Raw genomic sequence first — 17733 nt, forward strand, 5'->3', positions numbered from 1 at the left:
CCAGGGCCTCCCCGTACACCGTCTCAGGGACGCTGGATAGCGCCCCTCCACTCTTGCTGGGTAGGCTCAGTCGGGCAGGTTCCATCATGTTGAGGCTAAAAGGCTGGGGCCTCAGAATCTCTGGCTCGGCGATGTTGTTGGGTTGTATCAGCTCTGGCCCCAGGTGGTTGAGGCTGAAGCCTAGGCCAACCCGGTTGGGTTCAGCCGCGCCGCCCAGTACGTTGATCCTAGCGGAGACAGTCCCAAACTGCGGCATCCCATCGGCTCGGTCCGCAGCTTTGGGGGCGGCTGCTTGCTGCGGTGGTGCTGGGGGCTCCCTTCCATGTGGGCCACTCTGCTGGGCTTCCCTGGAGGGGCGCCCTTATCGGCGGTGCGCCTGCGGCTGGCTACCTGGGCCCAGTCAGCTCTACAGTCGGCCGCCGTGTGACCGTCATAGTGGCAACGCTCGCACTTGGCAGAACGGTCACGGCGTGGCTGGGTGCGTCTCTCCTCTAGGCTAACTTCCACAGGCGTTGGGCAGTCTCGAGCTCGGTGGCCTCTCCCCTGGCAGCGGAAGCAGCGACCTGGAACCTTGTCATCTGGAGCGACCTTCCCCATCTGGTGGAGACCCGGAGCCAAGGCGCCAATCTCCATTGGCTCCGAATCATCATACTGGGGCAACTGGATGCTGGCGGATCCAGTCAGCCCGTCAGTAGAGTCTACTAGGCACACACCTTCTTTCAGTTGCTTTGTGATCATGGTGACGGTAAACATGGCCTTACGAGTGTACTCAGGTACACTCGTAATTTCATGTCCCATCATGATGCGTTTTACATTGGCGTTACGAATTCCACGATTTAATTCGTCCACCAACAACTCAAGATCCTCATGGCTGTAGGCGTCCCGATACAGGGCACATTTAGTGGATATGTACGCCTGTATCGGTTCTGTCGAGTGTTGCTTGTAATCCCTAAACGCTTGTTTAAGCGTTTGGGATTCAAAAGCAGGACGAAATAGCATTTCACACTCGGCCTTGACCTGCTCGTAGGTCAAGGCTTGGCCTGCCTCACCAAACAGATGGGACGCCATTTCCGCCGCTTGCCCTACCAGTGACAGTAGGAGGGCGTTGCGGCGGTTGAGGAAATCATGAGGTGGCACGCGCTAAGCCGCCCATGACATCTCGAGTCTGCGGATATGTGACGACCAGGATTGCTTGGGCGGCCCTCTATACTCCGGCAGATTGCTCAGCATCAGCTTGCGGTACTCGGCTGGGGCCGGCTGAGGGTCATCCTGGAGCCATCCTGGGGCTTGCGGCTGGTCCATCGGGTCAACGGTTCAACGGCGGGGCACAAAGTTATACAGTACTAAAAAGGAATGGTTTGTCACTTGAGGCGTTCTAGCCTAACAGCCAACACTGTTTGTATCACTAGGTTGGTAGTTTAGTTGCAAAGGTATAACTTAGCTGTACTTATCACTAGTTAGGTGCTGAGGTTGTAGGGGTAGATAGATGTTGAGGGTCTGAACTGCTGTCAGGAACTGATTGGGTTTTCCTTTATCACACTGGAGCTAGAAGGAGAGAAGCTTGTAATTCTTTATTTGCTCAAAATACCCCTGTTAAATGCTATGGAGTAGCTCCGCTCCGGTGTGTGTGTGTGTGCGTGAAATCTCCTGGCCTTGCAACGCGCGTACGCACCGTCAAATCCGCGCACACGGGGAAAAACGCGCTCTTATCCCTCAACTCGCTCTCTCATTGGTCCGTTTGTCCGTTGAATTTATGATATTTTCCGCACTTTGTTGCGCTACCCGTGAATGGCGCTCTGTGTTCCCGGTCGCTAGCTCCACACTACAGACGGACTTAGGCTAGTGTGGGTAGGAAGGGGGAAGCGCGTGAGGGGACGGAGGTAACTCCGTCCCTTCCCCCTGTGAGGGAGGGGGTAACTGTGTGCTGGTGTAATAGTGCCTTTTCTTCTTAATCCTAGGCTTATCTATTATATCACCCTGATTGTATTTGCCTTCAATGGAGAGGGGCTCCTCCCTTTCCCTTGGAATAAGGGGTGTATTGTTGTTGTGCTGTAGGCTTGAGGTGATTTGATTGTATATCAGGGTCTTTATTATATTACATCTAGCTTCTATTTTTGTCCTTATCACAATTGCATAACAGATTTGTTTACTAACCCTGTTCTATTTTTAGCTGTTATCACAATACACAATAAATCCAAGCCTGTTCTATTTTTAGCTTTATCACAACACAACGATTTGTTTGCCAAGCTTTGCTCATAAATCTATTGTTTAGCCATCACACCAGGGTGGTAATCCCTGCAATGTGACATAATATCTGTTTTTCTAGATGGGTGGCTGCGTTGTAGCCTCTCAGGATACTTGGAGTTGACGTAGTTTTTCTCTGTTCTGGTGCACTACACTCGTATGTTGGCTCGCAGCTTGCAGCTATGTGGCGTGTTTCAGCCTATCGGCGGCAGGGAATGTCCCGTCCTGCTAGCGCCGCTGATCCAAATCCGGCTGATGGCGGCAGGGAATGTCCCGTCCTGCTAGCGCCACTGGTTCGGATCCTGCTATTTCTTGCAGTAAAGTTGGCCTATTTTCAGCCGTTTACACTTATTTGGCTTATTTCAGCCGGTCCGCAGGCCTGTTTCAGCCCTTTGGGCGCTCAATTCTCCGCTAGATATCGGCGCTGCTCGCGGTTCTTCGTCAAATTTCGCTGTCTCGCTTCCACAACTGCCGGATGCAGAGTTAAACTTTGCTATCCAGGGTGGGTAATTCAGGTTGCTTGCGTCAGTTTTGCCAGTTTCACTGCTGGGAGTACCTTAGCCTCAGATGCGCGTCTGCTCTACACTTGTGGTTCGCCGTAATCTCACACAGCTGTCACCAAAAGTTGTGGTATCCGCCGAGGATAAATGGCAGACACCGGAGTTCAATTAGATTACGGCAGTGTGACAGACGTGGACACCTTACTATAGAGAAGCTACGCTTCTCTAGCATTCACTAGATAATGATCAACATCTATTTCAGTTGTCACTTTATTGAAGGTTTAAAGGATACTAAAGCTATATACAACAAACAATGAATACATGGATAGGAATAAATAATCATAACATAAAAGCATTATAACACATATACAATAGTCAGTTTGGGCAATAATGATCCCCCATCCCTGGAAAGGGTGGGGGAGAATTAAGAATACAGTTAACCATAATAAACATGACAGATTCAATCATTAATTTTAAGCATAGGGAGGGGGTCGTCAGACCCCTTCCCCAGGACTCGGGGGAGGGCCATTGACCCTCCACCGAACCCCAGTTCAGGGGTGCCATAGGCATGGCTCACGGTTGCCGAATACCACACCTACATTAAAATTCCGGAAAACTTATATCTCTTACTGTACATACATATTTGAAAAGAATCCAAATTTCTGCAATGGAAAAAAAACTAAGTACTGTTGATGTAAGACGAATTTACATACGATCATCAGTGGATTTAAAATGAAATTTCTTAATTTTAATAAATCAATTTAACGTTAATAATTAAACATATTGTGATTAGATTGTTAGACTGTGTTTCAATTGATCAAATTAGGAGATTGACCATCTAAACTTTCTATAACTATTATCATATTTTTATCGCATCGTATTATAGACAGGTTTTCACGGATAGTAAAATTAAAAATTTAAAAACACTATTACTAGTTCTGTTAGGCCCGAGGGGCCGAAGTGTCTGGGAAACATTAAAACGTTTATTAATTATACTATTGTTATTTCTTTGTTCGTGAAAATTGTCTATAATACGAAATAATCAGTATAGGTCAGAACCGGTTCTAATCCAGCGGATATTATTCTGTTTGGAAGCCATACTGTATAAAAACTTACCACAGTAGGGAGCTCCATGGTTACAGCTCCATTTGAAGGAAACAAAATATGGCAGTTGAGAATCTAAACAAAAATTTTCATTAGAAAACAAAAAGTGCTTGATTTCCCTTAAAGTGTTTGTTAAGCACTGACCTCCCCCTCCCCCCCACCGCCATGTGAGGGCACGAGTGGTAGTTTTTATTTCCCGTGCCTAACCCCTGCGGGGCCTATACCTAACGCTGTGGGGCTAACCTATGTCCAACAAAACCTAAAATAACAAATGAAAATCTCCCCCCTTCCTTCTATTTTCAAATTATATTCTGTGATGCTCAGCTGGCTAAAATAACTATACCCCTTTACCCTATCCCTCACCTCCTACCGGATGAAAAAACTGACAAATAAATAAGGTCTATATTAGCAAGCTAAATTGACTAAAAATTTCCCCTGTCAAATGTCCACTATATCCTATGTCTATTTATTCACTTTATTTTTACTGCGCTAGTTAAGAACATAGTTGTTCTAGGTAACCCAATATTTAATAAAAAACCCATTAAGAACAATCTTTACTTGTACTTTAAGAGTTAAAACATATAAATGACTTAATTTTAAACCTTGTCGCTTCAGGCTAAAAACAATTATAGGTAACAAGTATAAATATCTTTAGTATACATATCCAGGGAGGAAGGGGACAATGGGTTGTTTTTTACACTAGTTCCAAATAGTAACGTTTTCTTATTCATTAGCCAACTTTGGGGACTTGATTTTTGATTGGTTGGTTAATTACGTTGAGGTCCAAACGTTTCAACCACTAATTATAATATATAGAAGTGATAACTTTGTGAAATATCATTGGAGATGTACATCAATTTATCGACCATTGTCTTATCCCTTTAGATCCCTGATAAATATCTTTACATGTTAAATACAGATTTAGTTTAACCAATAGTTTGGAATTTGGATTGTATACACTTTACCAGTGCAATTAACCAACAATTCCGTACTTTTCCCCAAAGTACCTATCGAGTTCTGAAAACCTCTTCGGGGATGTGGGCTAGCGGGGCCTTCAGTGCCCAATATTACCTAACCTAGCGTGGTCTAAAGCAATACATAGACAAATTTATTTCAAAGTTTCTTATTCTCGAAGGACAGTTCTGCAAGTCTTCCAAAAAATAGATAAAAAGAATTGAAAAAATATTCACTGATCCTTTAAAACTTTAAAATAATATTTTTTTCTTTAAATCTAAATATCGAAATTTTACCTATGAATTTACATTTTGCTTTGCCGTAACACCAGTCATGCATCTTACAACATCTGAAAATTAGAAATAAAATATGTAAAGGAATTTTGCGATTATATTTTCCCTTAGATCAAGTCTGATGTATGTATTCCCCCTTTGCTTATTTTTGACAAATTCTCAAAGTTCAAAGGAGTTGGGATAAAGGAAAATTGACAATTTTCTTCTTCAAACTTAAGGTGGGAGGTTATGTGCTCAACAATATACCATCTTTTGTATCCTAAGGAGTGTCTCTATCGTGACTGTAAAAGTAAGAAAAAGGGAAGCGGCTTGACCAATGACCAGGTGCATTACAAATTCATTACAAAACATAACCTGAAGTATTAAAAAAGGACGTGCAGTAAAAATGTTTGTCTAATATAATCAACTAGCGATTGCGCCTCTTGCATCTAGCTATAGATTTTCTCGAGCTCTTAAGCTTTATACAAAAACCTTACTACTTTATATTAAAGTTAAGTTTACCTGTCAATTCCATCTACAGTCTTTCCTGAACCCAGAAATCCACAGTAACAGCCATATCCCTATTTTAAACAGAATATATTTATATAGTGGTCACACCCCCAGCCTCTAGGGGCTCTGTATTGCGAAGAGGCAAAGAAAAATAACTTAAATATCAACATAGAATGGCCTAAAACCATCTTACCGCGTCATACTTTAATGACTTTAGACGTTTTCCCTGAAACTTCTCTCTCTTTTATTTTGGATATAAATTGAATATAAGGGAGATGAGTTTTTTCTCGTTTGTCAGGTTAGGTGAGGCAATTTTGGGTAGGGCTAGGGCACCGCAGGTACAGGCAACCCCACCTCTAACCCTCACCTCTTATTTTCAATTAATTTTTAAAATAGGAGAGGGGAAGTTAATGATATTATTGTATATTAATTACCTTGTAAATTAAGGGATTACAGCCAGTTCCACACTAAAAAATAAAACACTAGTTAATTCGCTTTATAAAATAGCCTAAAACCCCCTCAAGACATACGGACAGACGGACGTAAAGACAACTATAAAGAAAGAAATTTTATTTGAAATAAAATCTTTAAATTGAAATATGAACAAATCATAAATAATACCTTTGTGTTGTTGAAAAATATAAATTTATTGAAATTTAATTTTAAATTTTGGTAAAAAGTTAACATAATATTAAAAAAGTTTCAGCTAATAAAAGTTAACATTTGTAAAACTTTAACAATTTGATCAGAAAATATTTTATTGATAAATTTTACAGGTAGGCGAGAAAAATTGTCAGGGATGGAGGGGACATTGAGATGTTTGCTACACTAGTCCCTAATGTTTTATATTAACCCTTTCTTATTCTTGTATTGAATTATTATTGGTTGGTTCATTGAGTTGAGTTTCAACCACTAATTGTAATCTACAGAAGTGCCAATTTTGAGTATAATATTTGAGGATGTACATCAATTTATCAGCCATTGTCCTACCCCTTTAGATCCCTGATTACATTACATACAGAGGAGATTCAATTCCTTGCAATACTGCCCTATTGTTGGACGTATTCATCATTGTTTAAAAATGCCACCTTTATCATTTTATAAAGTTCCACCGCTCCACGTTTTGATGTGTTCTTGCTAAACTCTTCATCATCTGAAAATATACAGATTTAGAGACAATACCTTCGTTATTAATATTATCAATGTATGCCATCAAACAACCAAACTTTTGATTGCACGACGTTTGACTGTAAATTATAACTGTGCATGAGGCCTATTTTTGACCATTGCATATCCCCTCTTACAGTCCTAAATTTGATGCAATTTTAACGTCTTGAGTTATGAAGCAGTGTTAGGCCAAGATTCGAACCCACCATAAGATAGATAGATATCATGACTTTAATATGAATGTACAGCATATTGGGAAAATAAATGGTAATTTCCCCTAAAAGTTCACATCAAGCAGAACCCCCCCCCCCCTACCCCTATTTAAAATAAATTGAATTAAAATATGGGGGAAAGAATTTGTTTTTTTTTTCAGGAAACTATAAACCAGCGGTTCTTCCCTGCACCCATGAAACCTAACCTAATCTGACCTAAAGTGCAAAACAGGCACATGAAAAACTACCCCCCAACCCCATATTATCAATATCTTTCAATATAATGGTGGATGGAGGGGGTTTATATGCTCGACTAAACACTTTGAGAGAAACCGCCAGATAAGTCTTATATAAAATTACAAAACCTATACATATGCCAGAAATAGGAATTCTCATTAATTTTGTAATTAGTACTAAAGCAGACTTAACCAGGGTTAGGAATAGTTATTCTCGTATTTATTCGAAACCGATTTTACTATCCGGTGGATTAGAACCGGTTCAAATCCATACGAAAAAACTATGGTTAGCATCGTGTTATTTCCAGTTTTCTACGAATATAAAAATGTACAATTATAAGATTAAAACCAGTTTTTAGCCCTTGCCTTCGGTATCTCGGGGCCAAAAAAACTGGTTTTAATCTTATAATTGCACATTTTATATATGTGGAAAGCTATTTATAATATGATGCGATAAATAACTATTCCAGTATGGCTTCCAAACCGATTTATGTCCGCTGGGTTAGATTAAAAACTAGTTTTGTTAGCCGTGGCCCAGAACTGAGTAGCCCTGCAGGTTTAGGTTACTGGAGGTATAAGCTTCCTGCAGGGATTAGGTATATAGGGAAAAAAACTCCCCCCCTACCTTAATTTTAATTATTTCTATTTTAATTAAAGTGGAAAATTGTCTGTAATTCGATGCTATACATGAATTTTCAGTATGGCTCCAATCCGAGAACCGATTCCTATCCACCGGATATTAATCGGTTGTGAAGCCATACTGGAAAGTAACTTTACAAAGTGTCTCAAAAATCAGCCATGTGACGTCATAAAAACGAGGGAGATGAGAGGAGAAAATGGGAAGAAAACTCCTAAAAAAGAGATGGATAATCCATCATTTTTAAGACGTCACTGGATGAATTTTGAGAGACTTTGTAAAGTTACTACTGAAAAATATTTTTGTTTATAATCTTGGATAATTCAATCATCTTTTTTATCTTGAGAATGCTAGTCCCTGAACTTACCAAGAATCTCATTAAAAATTGGATCCAATTTGTCACTGTCTTCTTTTCTTGCAGGTCTAAACAAATTATATAATTATTAATTGCTAAGTATATACATTACGGATAGTACATACATTATACATAACTAGCGGCTGCGCTCCAAGAGGCCTCCAAGAGGAGGGAATTGAAATCGATAACCGAATTTTTATTGTAGGTTTAAAAAGTAAAATTAAAAATTTTTTCGGGGTGGGATATTTTTAGGGGCGATTTCTTTCAAAATAGTTATAAACCTTCCCATGACCTATGAAAAGCTACCCTGTGAAGGAGAACCATATCAGTTTAGCGGTTTAAGAGATCCTTCGGTAAAGGCAAAAAGATAGAAATCCTGTTAATTTATCATAAGGATTAATATCTATTCATTTTAAAGCAAAAGTAACATGACGTATATTTGTGTGTCTGTCTTTATTTAGCGAAGGATCTCGCTGACCGATGAAACGATATGGTTCTTCTTTCCCATAGGTCCAGAAAAGGTTTATAACTTTTTTCGGGTGGGTACCACCACAACATAGACATCCATGGTGGGGGTATAGTGGGGTGTCTACCCCCTCAAACTTTGAAACCCCTCATTTTACCCCATCAAAATTAAAAAATACATTAATTGAAATACAGGTATAGGAATGGTTTATTACTATTTTGGGAAGGGTACCACCACCATTCCAAGAGAATCGGCTATTGAAAAAAACTTAAGAGCGGATTTTATAACCCCCCTCCCCCATTTTCTCGAGTGCCCCTAGAGGCTTAAGGGGCGTTGTCGCTCGTATATATATAATATTTACAAATACAAAGTAAAACGATTTCTGTCTGTTCTTATGTACCTAATTAAAATAGTGTTTTCTTTTAGTAAAAATATTCAACTTAATATTTAGCCTGCAGTAATAATATTTACTTTAGTGATTGATATTTTCAATATTTTAGAAGGACAAACATCTCTATCTAATATTAAACCTATAACAGTAGGGTATGGGAGTGGATTGCTGTTTACTTAAGCTTGTATCATAATAATATCCACCAAAGAGCATTAAATCAGGGAGTAAGGGAGGGTACAATGGGCAATTAATTCAATTTAAGAGTTTTTGAAGAAAGGCCATGAAAACCAGAATAATCCCGAAAATATGGTGGAAATTGTAAAGTGATTGTTGATTAAATCTAGAAAACCATAAACTAAGAAAAAAGTTCCAAGAAAAAAGGCAATCATTTGAAAATAAGATTACCAGTATTACAGACTGACATAACCATTCTGTAATTAATTACTAGAAATATCTCCCTGGATCTCTTCAGATGACAGGGAAAGAGAAAAGAGATTTGGGGGCAAGTGATGTGAACACGGAAAAAAGGGGCAGGTAGGCGTGTAGCTGGATGGGCAAGTATATGACCCGCACGCCTTCCTGCCCCTTTTTATCCTGTTTATTTCCCCCACCTCCCTTCTCCATTTCCCTTTCTCGTCTACTTTTAAAAAGGAGTTGGGGATGAAGGGAGTGAAATATAGTATGGGAGGGGGGCCGTGTATTTATATTTGAACTACTCTCTGTCTGCAAAACTATATATATTCAAAACTAACATAGCGAGTAACGGCATTTCTTGCGCAAGTCCCCAAACTCAGTCAGAAACTGCTAAATTCTTGCACATTCCCTTTAAGCCAGTCCCCAAAGTCTGAGACTCCTAAAGATTGAATATTCGATCCATTGTCCCCTCCCTTACTCCCTGGCATTAAATGCTTCGAGCTTAGATGGGGAAGAGGGAAGGGCAGGTTTGGGATGGAAAATTTGTCGTCTATATAGCTTGTTAATGAGGACCTCATTTATTAATCAGTTCATACCAGTAATAGTGGAGGGGATGGGGGTAACGTTAGTATAGCAAGCTGCGAGTATACTCTATCAGAGTACATGAAAATCTGGTGCAACATCCAAGTATTAATATAGGTTATAAATATTAAAATTTAAGCAATTAACTGAAAATGGAAACCATATGTGTAATTTTGGTATTTCACTATATAGAAAAAATGAAAATAAGAATTTTTACTCAAGTTAACAAGAATCAAATCAAATTATCACAAATGTTTATAAATACTTTTATGTAAGAGGAGAAAATTGATGAAATATAAATAAAACATTCGTTGAAAAATATTATGTAACCCTTCAAAGCAGTGGCGTGCACAGCTATCCACCAGGGAAGTGTAAACCATTAGGGGGTGAAAAATCGCCCTTGCCAATTTTAATTTTGATAATTGACACCGATCCTACACCCCCTCCCTAAATAGATACAAATATTTTTATAAAAAACTATTTCTTCGAAAAAAATTCGTAGAAATTATTCATTTATGGTTTTTGACAGGGAGGGGGGGGGGGGAGGCATTGAAAAGTTTATGATACTAGTACCCAAAGTTTTATAATAACGTTTCTTATTCGTTGACTTGCCTATTTTGGGGACTTTTATTTAATTTTATTAATTGGTTCAGTGTCCAAATGTTGAAACCACTAATAATAATCTAAAGATGGGGTAAATTTGTGTATCATCATTGGGGATGTTCATCAATTTATAGGCCATTGTCCTATCCCTTTGATCCCTGGTTGTTGATTACCTTTAAAGTAAGAATAACAAATATTCTTTTAATATTATATATTTTTTTTCTCAATCATAAATGAAAATTTCTTGGACCAGAAGTTATTCTAGCGAAGCAAATTTCTTTTACCTTATTTACGTATTAGAAGTAAAAGTATTTTTATTGCTTACATAATATATAGAAATATTTTTAGAAGCACAGCCACTCTATAACTTTAGATTATTGACGGTCAATAAAAAGCTTGCCTGAAATCAACTTTTTAATTCACATGGCAATAAATTATAAAAATTAGACTTTTGATAGTGATGTATAATTGGACACCAATGGATATAAAATAAATTTGAATATATTGACAGGGGAATTTTTTTTGGTCAATTTAGGTTGCTAACATGGATCTCGTTTATTGGTCAGTTCTTTATCCAGTAGAAGGGTAAGGGGGTTGGATGGGGGTATTGCTATTTTAGCCAGCTGCGAGTATCAGTTTATTAGAGTACATGAAAATTTGGTGCAACATTCAAGTAATAATATATCCATTGGAACACCTTACTGATTTTTCTATATTGGTTTTCACATTTTTAATAAACTTCAATATTACTTGACACGTTTTAATGGACTTGTTGAAGCCTTTACCTTTTCACCCATTTAAGATTTACACCCCCCACAAATAAGGTATGGCCAACAAGCAAAATAAATCTAAAATAATATATGGGTGGAGGGGGTAAGGTGAACAAAATGATTTCCTACAAAGTGATACCCCCCCCCCCAAAAAAAAAAATAAAACACAAAAAACTGAGCTGAAATTACCAAACTTTTTAAAAATTAATTCATTAGTCACCCCCTTAAAAAATCTCAAGCTATGCGAATGTTGTTTTTTTTGCTGTTGTCCTTATGTACATAATCTTTCTTGTTATATTGGTATTATTGCATACTCTAAATATTTTCATAACAAAGTTTTTCTTTTTATGAAAAGAAATACTTAGCTTTAGTATATAAACATAAAAGTAGACTGTACAAAAAGGCATATGTATAATTTTGTATATATTTACTTGCACCTAATGAACCTACAGGCATATTAGGTAAGGGGGGTGATGGGGGTAAGTATAAAACCCACTTATAAAATTGAAAAAAAAACATTAAAGGCAGGAGGTATCCTCCCCCCAAAAAGTTTTTAAACCTTCCATGGACCTATAAATAGCTTCATTGTAAAGGAGAACCTATCAATCCAGAGGATAGCAAGATCCTTCGGTACAAACTTAGAGACATCTTGTTATTTTTATATGAGAATCTATTCTTTAATCTACCTATCCAATTATCTATTTTACTTCATATCTATTTATCGAATGATAATCTTTCCAAATTCCACTATCTATTATTCTATTTTCACATTTAATTCATATTTTCCTACCTTTTACTGTATTCTAGTGTTCTCTGCTGGCGATTATTTGAGTCCTAGAACCATAAAACATATTAATTGTATGTTTATCTCAAATAAAAAGAAATAATATTTACAAAAAACGAAAGAAAATGATAGTAAAACCACCTTTGAAAAATGGATGTTTTGAGAGGGTAAACTTGTCGTCAATTTAGGTTGCTAATTCCCCTTTCGTTTATTGGGATTGGATAAAGTAAGGGGATAGTAAAGATCGTTATTTTAGCTCGCAACAAGTTTTACTTTATTAGAGAACAGTAAAATATGGTGTAAGATCCAAGTAATAATAAATCCATTCTTTATAAAGACTTTAATATATTTAATTAAAACCTTTCTTGAAAATTTAGATAAAAAAGTTTTACCTGAATTTGTTTATGTTGTTGAATATCGCCAGGAAATACGACAGGAAAATAGCCTAAAACCAGATAAATTATTAACATATTTGTGATTGATTAATGACTAGAGGCCACCAGAGGTGGATTCTTAAAAGCGATTAAGCGATTAGTGGGGCAAATTTTTTTCAAGAATCCACCTCAGGGCTCTTCAATTTGGGTAAGTGGTGGGGAGGGGTGAGTAGTCGACCTCCACCCATTTTTTTTTGATGTGCTATCCTACTGAGGGGTTTTTAAAATAGTTTTAGAACCTTTCCAGAACTTATTAAAATCTTCATTGTAAAGAATAACCATGTTGGTCCAGCAGTTAGCAGGATCAGTTTCTATTGACAAACGGACATCCTGAAACTTATATGAAAGAATTTCATGCCAAATGTAATAAGTTTTAAGGTAACAAAAAAGCTACAGTTATATCGTACCTTATTATTGCATGAATCGTCATACAAGAATTACTATAAAAACAGCAACCCAAAAACTTTTGTGGGTGGTAATATCTTATTTCTTTTAACAATTTTTTTGGTAGGGGGGGTGGAGCGGGGATATTCATTAATCACTGTTACCTGAAATTAAAATGAGGAGTAGAGGAACAAGGTGAAACACATCCATCATGAGAAAGATTTAGTTTTATATTCTTTTAATATCTGTACAGTTCCATTAGGCATGCAGCTGATGAAATTGTGTAGAGGGCTAGTTTATTAGTCTTTTGGATGTTCTTATGTGTACCATACTTGATTGTGTTGAATACAGTGAAGGGTAGAAGGTTGTAGGCATCTGAAACAAACAAAGATATGATAATCAAAAAAAATGACTATTTTGAATTTGTAGTAATAAAGGCATACCATTTAATACAATAAGGTATTATACAGTAAAAGTATGGATCTGAAGAGATAAGCCATTCAATAATGTCTGATGTCAATCTGTACGCTGTCTGTCCGTCTGAAGCTTAATATATCAGTAACTGCTACACCGATTGGGCTCCACACTTCAGGAAATATAGCTACTGGTCCTGCGGTGGTTTTAAGCTTGTTCATGAAGGGGGGGGGGGGGGAGATAGGTTTTTGGGACACTAGTAATAAATAAATCAAAACCTCCAATTATGATAGCCAATATAACCCCTCAAGAATTGGACTGGTTTGTACAATCTAATCAAGATTCAAAATAAAAAATTAATGAATCAACGTATTTTAAAAACTTTTAGGAACTAATGTTATTTTCAGTACAATGTTTTCTTTAGATTTGTATTTGCTATGATAATAATTGATGTAGAATATACGTGGATATTATGACATGGGAAAAATTGTCGTCAACTTAGTTTGCTAACATGGAACTCACTTATTGGTCAGTTCGTTCATCCTGTAGGAGGGGAGGTTGAGAGGGTAAAGTGGGTCGATGGGGAATATCTTTATTTTAGCCAGCAGCGAGTTTTACTTTATTAGAGAACATGAAAATCTGATGGTGTAAGATCCAAATAATAAGGTAGCCATTATCCTAATTGCTAATTATTGGAACTATAAAAAACACTCAATTTGAAAAAAAATCTATAAAAAAAACAAATTACAATATACATGAAATATGTATTTATATTCTAATCATGCTCTAAACAGGGATGACAACATCCATAAAAGCGAAGCTGTGAAACCAAACGAACATAAACATTCGTAGAGTGTCAAATCTAATAAGCAGAATATCAATTTAAAGGTATTAACAAAATTGTAAATTAAACTTGTTGCAAAATGCTTAATTACAGGACTTGTTGCCCTAGGAATTATTGTTCCAAAAATCAGAGAATAGGATAATTATAAAAAGTCACAAAAAATTTTGTGTAAAAAAATCTGCATGTTTCAAAGGGACGTACGAACTTTCTGATAACGATTATAGAGTTGCTTTCTAGACCGGACATATTGTTAGAGGATTCACTATCCAAAGTTTGAAATTGATAGGACATTTCTGACATGCATACATTAACGAATAGACCTAACCGTTTAATACGGACGGACGGACGTAAACAACCTATTTACAGAAAAGCTTCATTTAAAAAAAGGAGTATTTAAAGTAAATAGTTTTAACTTTAGCTAATTTAGATTTATGACATAATACATGTAAAATACATTTTTTAAAACATGAAATTACAATTTTAAAAGTATACTCGGAAGTTTTATTTTTTCAAATCAAAATTCTTAAAAATTCTTTTAATATTGTAATCCTCATCATTATAAAATGTTTTTATCTGTCTGTTTGTAGCGTAAGATCTCAGAGAAGCTTTTTATAGGTCAATATGAGGTTTCTAACATGTTTGAGGAAGAGTCCCTTCACCCTCTCAAGAAGAGATATCACTAGACCCCACCACCACACGAATTAAAAACGGAAAAAAAGTTGAAGGTCGACTTAGCCGCTAATTTTCATGTAAAAGTAAAAAGATATCTATCTGTCTGTTTGTCTTATTATCTAGAAAACCGCAACCCCCCCCCCCTTAAAAAAATTCTTCTTTTTAAAACTGAAAGTGGAGGGTCGACTTGCCCTTTACTCCCATCTTCTTTTAAATGCCCCTAGAGGCCTAAATACTTTTTTTTAGTTCGATTAAGACTTAAATAAATGAAGCTTATAGAGTATCCCTTTTAAATTCATTTCTGACACGAAAGGAGAGTTAATTTGGCTTTTAAGTGGTAATTTAGATATTTAAAGCTTTTTAATAGCGTAGCCTTTTTGTTAGTGTCGGTTCGTCCGGATAGCTGTTATCGTTAATTTAGGCATGCCATAAACGTGGAATAATTATTTATTGCATCGTATTATGGACAGCTTTAAATAAAAAAATTATAAGATTAAAACTAAGCTGAGAAAACTGGTATTAATATAAAATTTTTTATTTCAATATTCGTGGAAAATTGTCTGTATACAATACTATACATGATTTTTCAGTATAGCTGGGAACTGGTTATAATCCAGCGAATATTAATCGGTTTCGAAGCCTTACTGGAATGATAATTCCTGTAACAATTGGGTATAATGTAGGAAGCATAGTAAATCAATAATCTTTACCATAAAGTCCTCATGTAATTTTAAACGTTTGGATTTTTTACCATTTAATAAACTTTTTCCTCGTGATATAATTATCCTATGCACTGGATTCCTGAGACAATAAACACAAATAAAGTGATACGCGAAGCATATCTTAATCTTTTATTGTAAGAACATTTGGGGAGTGTTAACCGCCTCCAAAAATATTAAAGGAATAAGGATAAAACAATGTCCGATAAATTGATGTACATCAATGTTAATACACAAACTTATATTTCTGTAGATTATAATTATTTAGATACTCAACTTATTAAACCAACCAATCAAAATGAATTAAAAGTGTCCAAATTTGTTAAACCAATAAATAAGAAAACGTTATTATAATTTCTTGCTTTCCATCCCATTCAAATTAGTTTCCTATTATATTTTAGAGAATCGTTAAAATTATCCTCCAGTTTGATATCCCTTTTTCAATGAGTGGATCTAATTATGGAAGAAAAAACATTTCTATCTTGAAAATTTTGAAAATTATCATAATTTCAAATTTTGCATTAATATGCAGTGCAGGTATATAGGGATAAGACAATGGATGGTTAATTTAATCCATTTCATTTTTTGTACACACTATTAGTTTCGATAAAGCATTCTTGTCATATTGAACCCCCCCTCCAAAAAAAGAAAGAAAAAACTGTATTTAAAAAAGATTTTAGATAAGGGTTTTTATTGGGTACTGGGTATCCATTTCTGGGTTAGGAAAAAACTAACCCTTACTCATTTCAATCAAAAAAAATAATGGGTGATGCAATGTGAGATAAAGCAGACGAAATTTATTTTTATTATTACAAAAATTAAAGTGAAAAAAACGTCCAGTTAAAGAATTCCTTTCCTATTATGGTATACTTGTGTTTATTTTAAGTTTTGTTCTTTGTTCTATACAACACTGTTTAATGTTCTAGGAGCTTTTTACAAATAGCGAATTATAAATATAATGTTCGTTAGTCCTTCTGTCATTTTAACAAATCATTAGGAACAGAAAACAAAATTCAATATCATCATTGTTTACGGGAGATTTCGTTGTTTAAAAACAAAATTGTGTTTATTTTAACTCCAGTATGGCTTGAAACAGATTGATAGCGGTTGGATTGGAACCGGTTCTCAGCCATACTAAAAAAATCATATATAGCACGTTCACAGACAAGTTTCTATGAATATTAAAATAAAAATCAGAAAATGAAAAATGGTTTTAAATTTTCAACTTAATATCCGCGGAAAGATGTCTATAATACGACGCGATAAATAACTATTCTTGTTTCCCATTTGCTAGGCTTCTACGGATAATGCAATACTTGTTTTATTAAAAGCGAAGCTTTTCTATAATTAGGGTCGGTCCGTCCGTACGTCTGTAACGGATAGCTTTTTTCGTTAATTTAGGCAAGTTAGAATTGTCCTATCGATTTCAAACTTTGCATGATGATTCCTGTAGTAGTTAGGTACGATTTAGAAAGCGTAGCAACTCTGTAATCGTTACTAGAATGTCCGTACGTCCATTTTAAACCTGTTCATTTTCAACTTTTTTAACAGCAAAATTTGTATCAGATAACATTATCCGATTGATCTGATTTTTTTAAAACTGATTCCTAAGACAACAAAGTTCAATAGTATAGGCGAAGCATCTCTATAATCAAGTCCTAAATATGTAAGTATGTCCATAAACATTATCCTGTATCTAGCAGTTTTTCAACAAATTTACTTATAATTTTGCTTCGACTCTTATATATTTATATTCTGATTATTCAGTTCCGACACTATACAAGTGTTAATGTCTGTTTGTCCTACCGTTCAGTGCTTCGCTTTTATGGATGTTGTCATCCTTGCTAAATCTATATTTGTGTAAAATCATTGCGCGTATAAAGTAGAGCTTTAGTTTGTCAACACTATCCATTTTAGTTGCTTTAGACCCCCGCCATTTTAAAAAGACGCAAAAAATTCTCCCCTAATATTTTTTATAGTTAAAAAATTAAAAATTTATATATTTGTATTGGGGGAGGGTCAGGTATAAGACAATGGACTATTAATCGATGTATAAGATTACACC

General features: G+C 36.1%; 1 protein-coding gene across 1 annotated transcript in view; it reads right to left on the reverse strand.

Moving 5' to 3' along the window:
• Positions 1-17733, reverse strand: part of LOC145327013 (uncharacterized) — a 74617-nt gene that overhangs the window by 12599 nt on the left and 44285 nt on the right. Inside the window, exons 2-10 of the mRNA XM_080170489.1 lie at positions 13184-13394; positions 12594-12646; positions 12208-12251; positions 8204-8259; positions 6673-6737; positions 6019-6051; positions 5597-5655; positions 5099-5151; positions 3861-3923 (exon numbers count right to left, since the gene is read on the reverse strand). Coding sequence (XP_080026615.1) covers positions 3861-3923; positions 5099-5151; positions 5597-5655; positions 6019-6051; positions 6673-6737; positions 8204-8259; positions 12208-12251; positions 12594-12646; positions 13184-13232 — 475 coding nt within the window. The 5' untranslated portion in view covers positions 13233-13394. The remainder of the gene's footprint in view (positions 1-3860; positions 3924-5098; positions 5152-5596; positions 5656-6018; positions 6052-6672; positions 6738-8203; positions 8260-12207; positions 12252-12593; positions 12647-13183; positions 13395-17733) is intronic.

Source organism: Acartia tonsa, chromosome 8 (assembly GCF_053477335.1).
Source record: "Acartia tonsa isolate MP-2025a chromosome 8, ASM5347733v1, whole genome shotgun sequence".
NCBI classification, from domain to species: Eukaryota; Metazoa; Arthropoda; class Copepoda; order Calanoida; family Acartiidae; genus Acartia; species Acartia tonsa.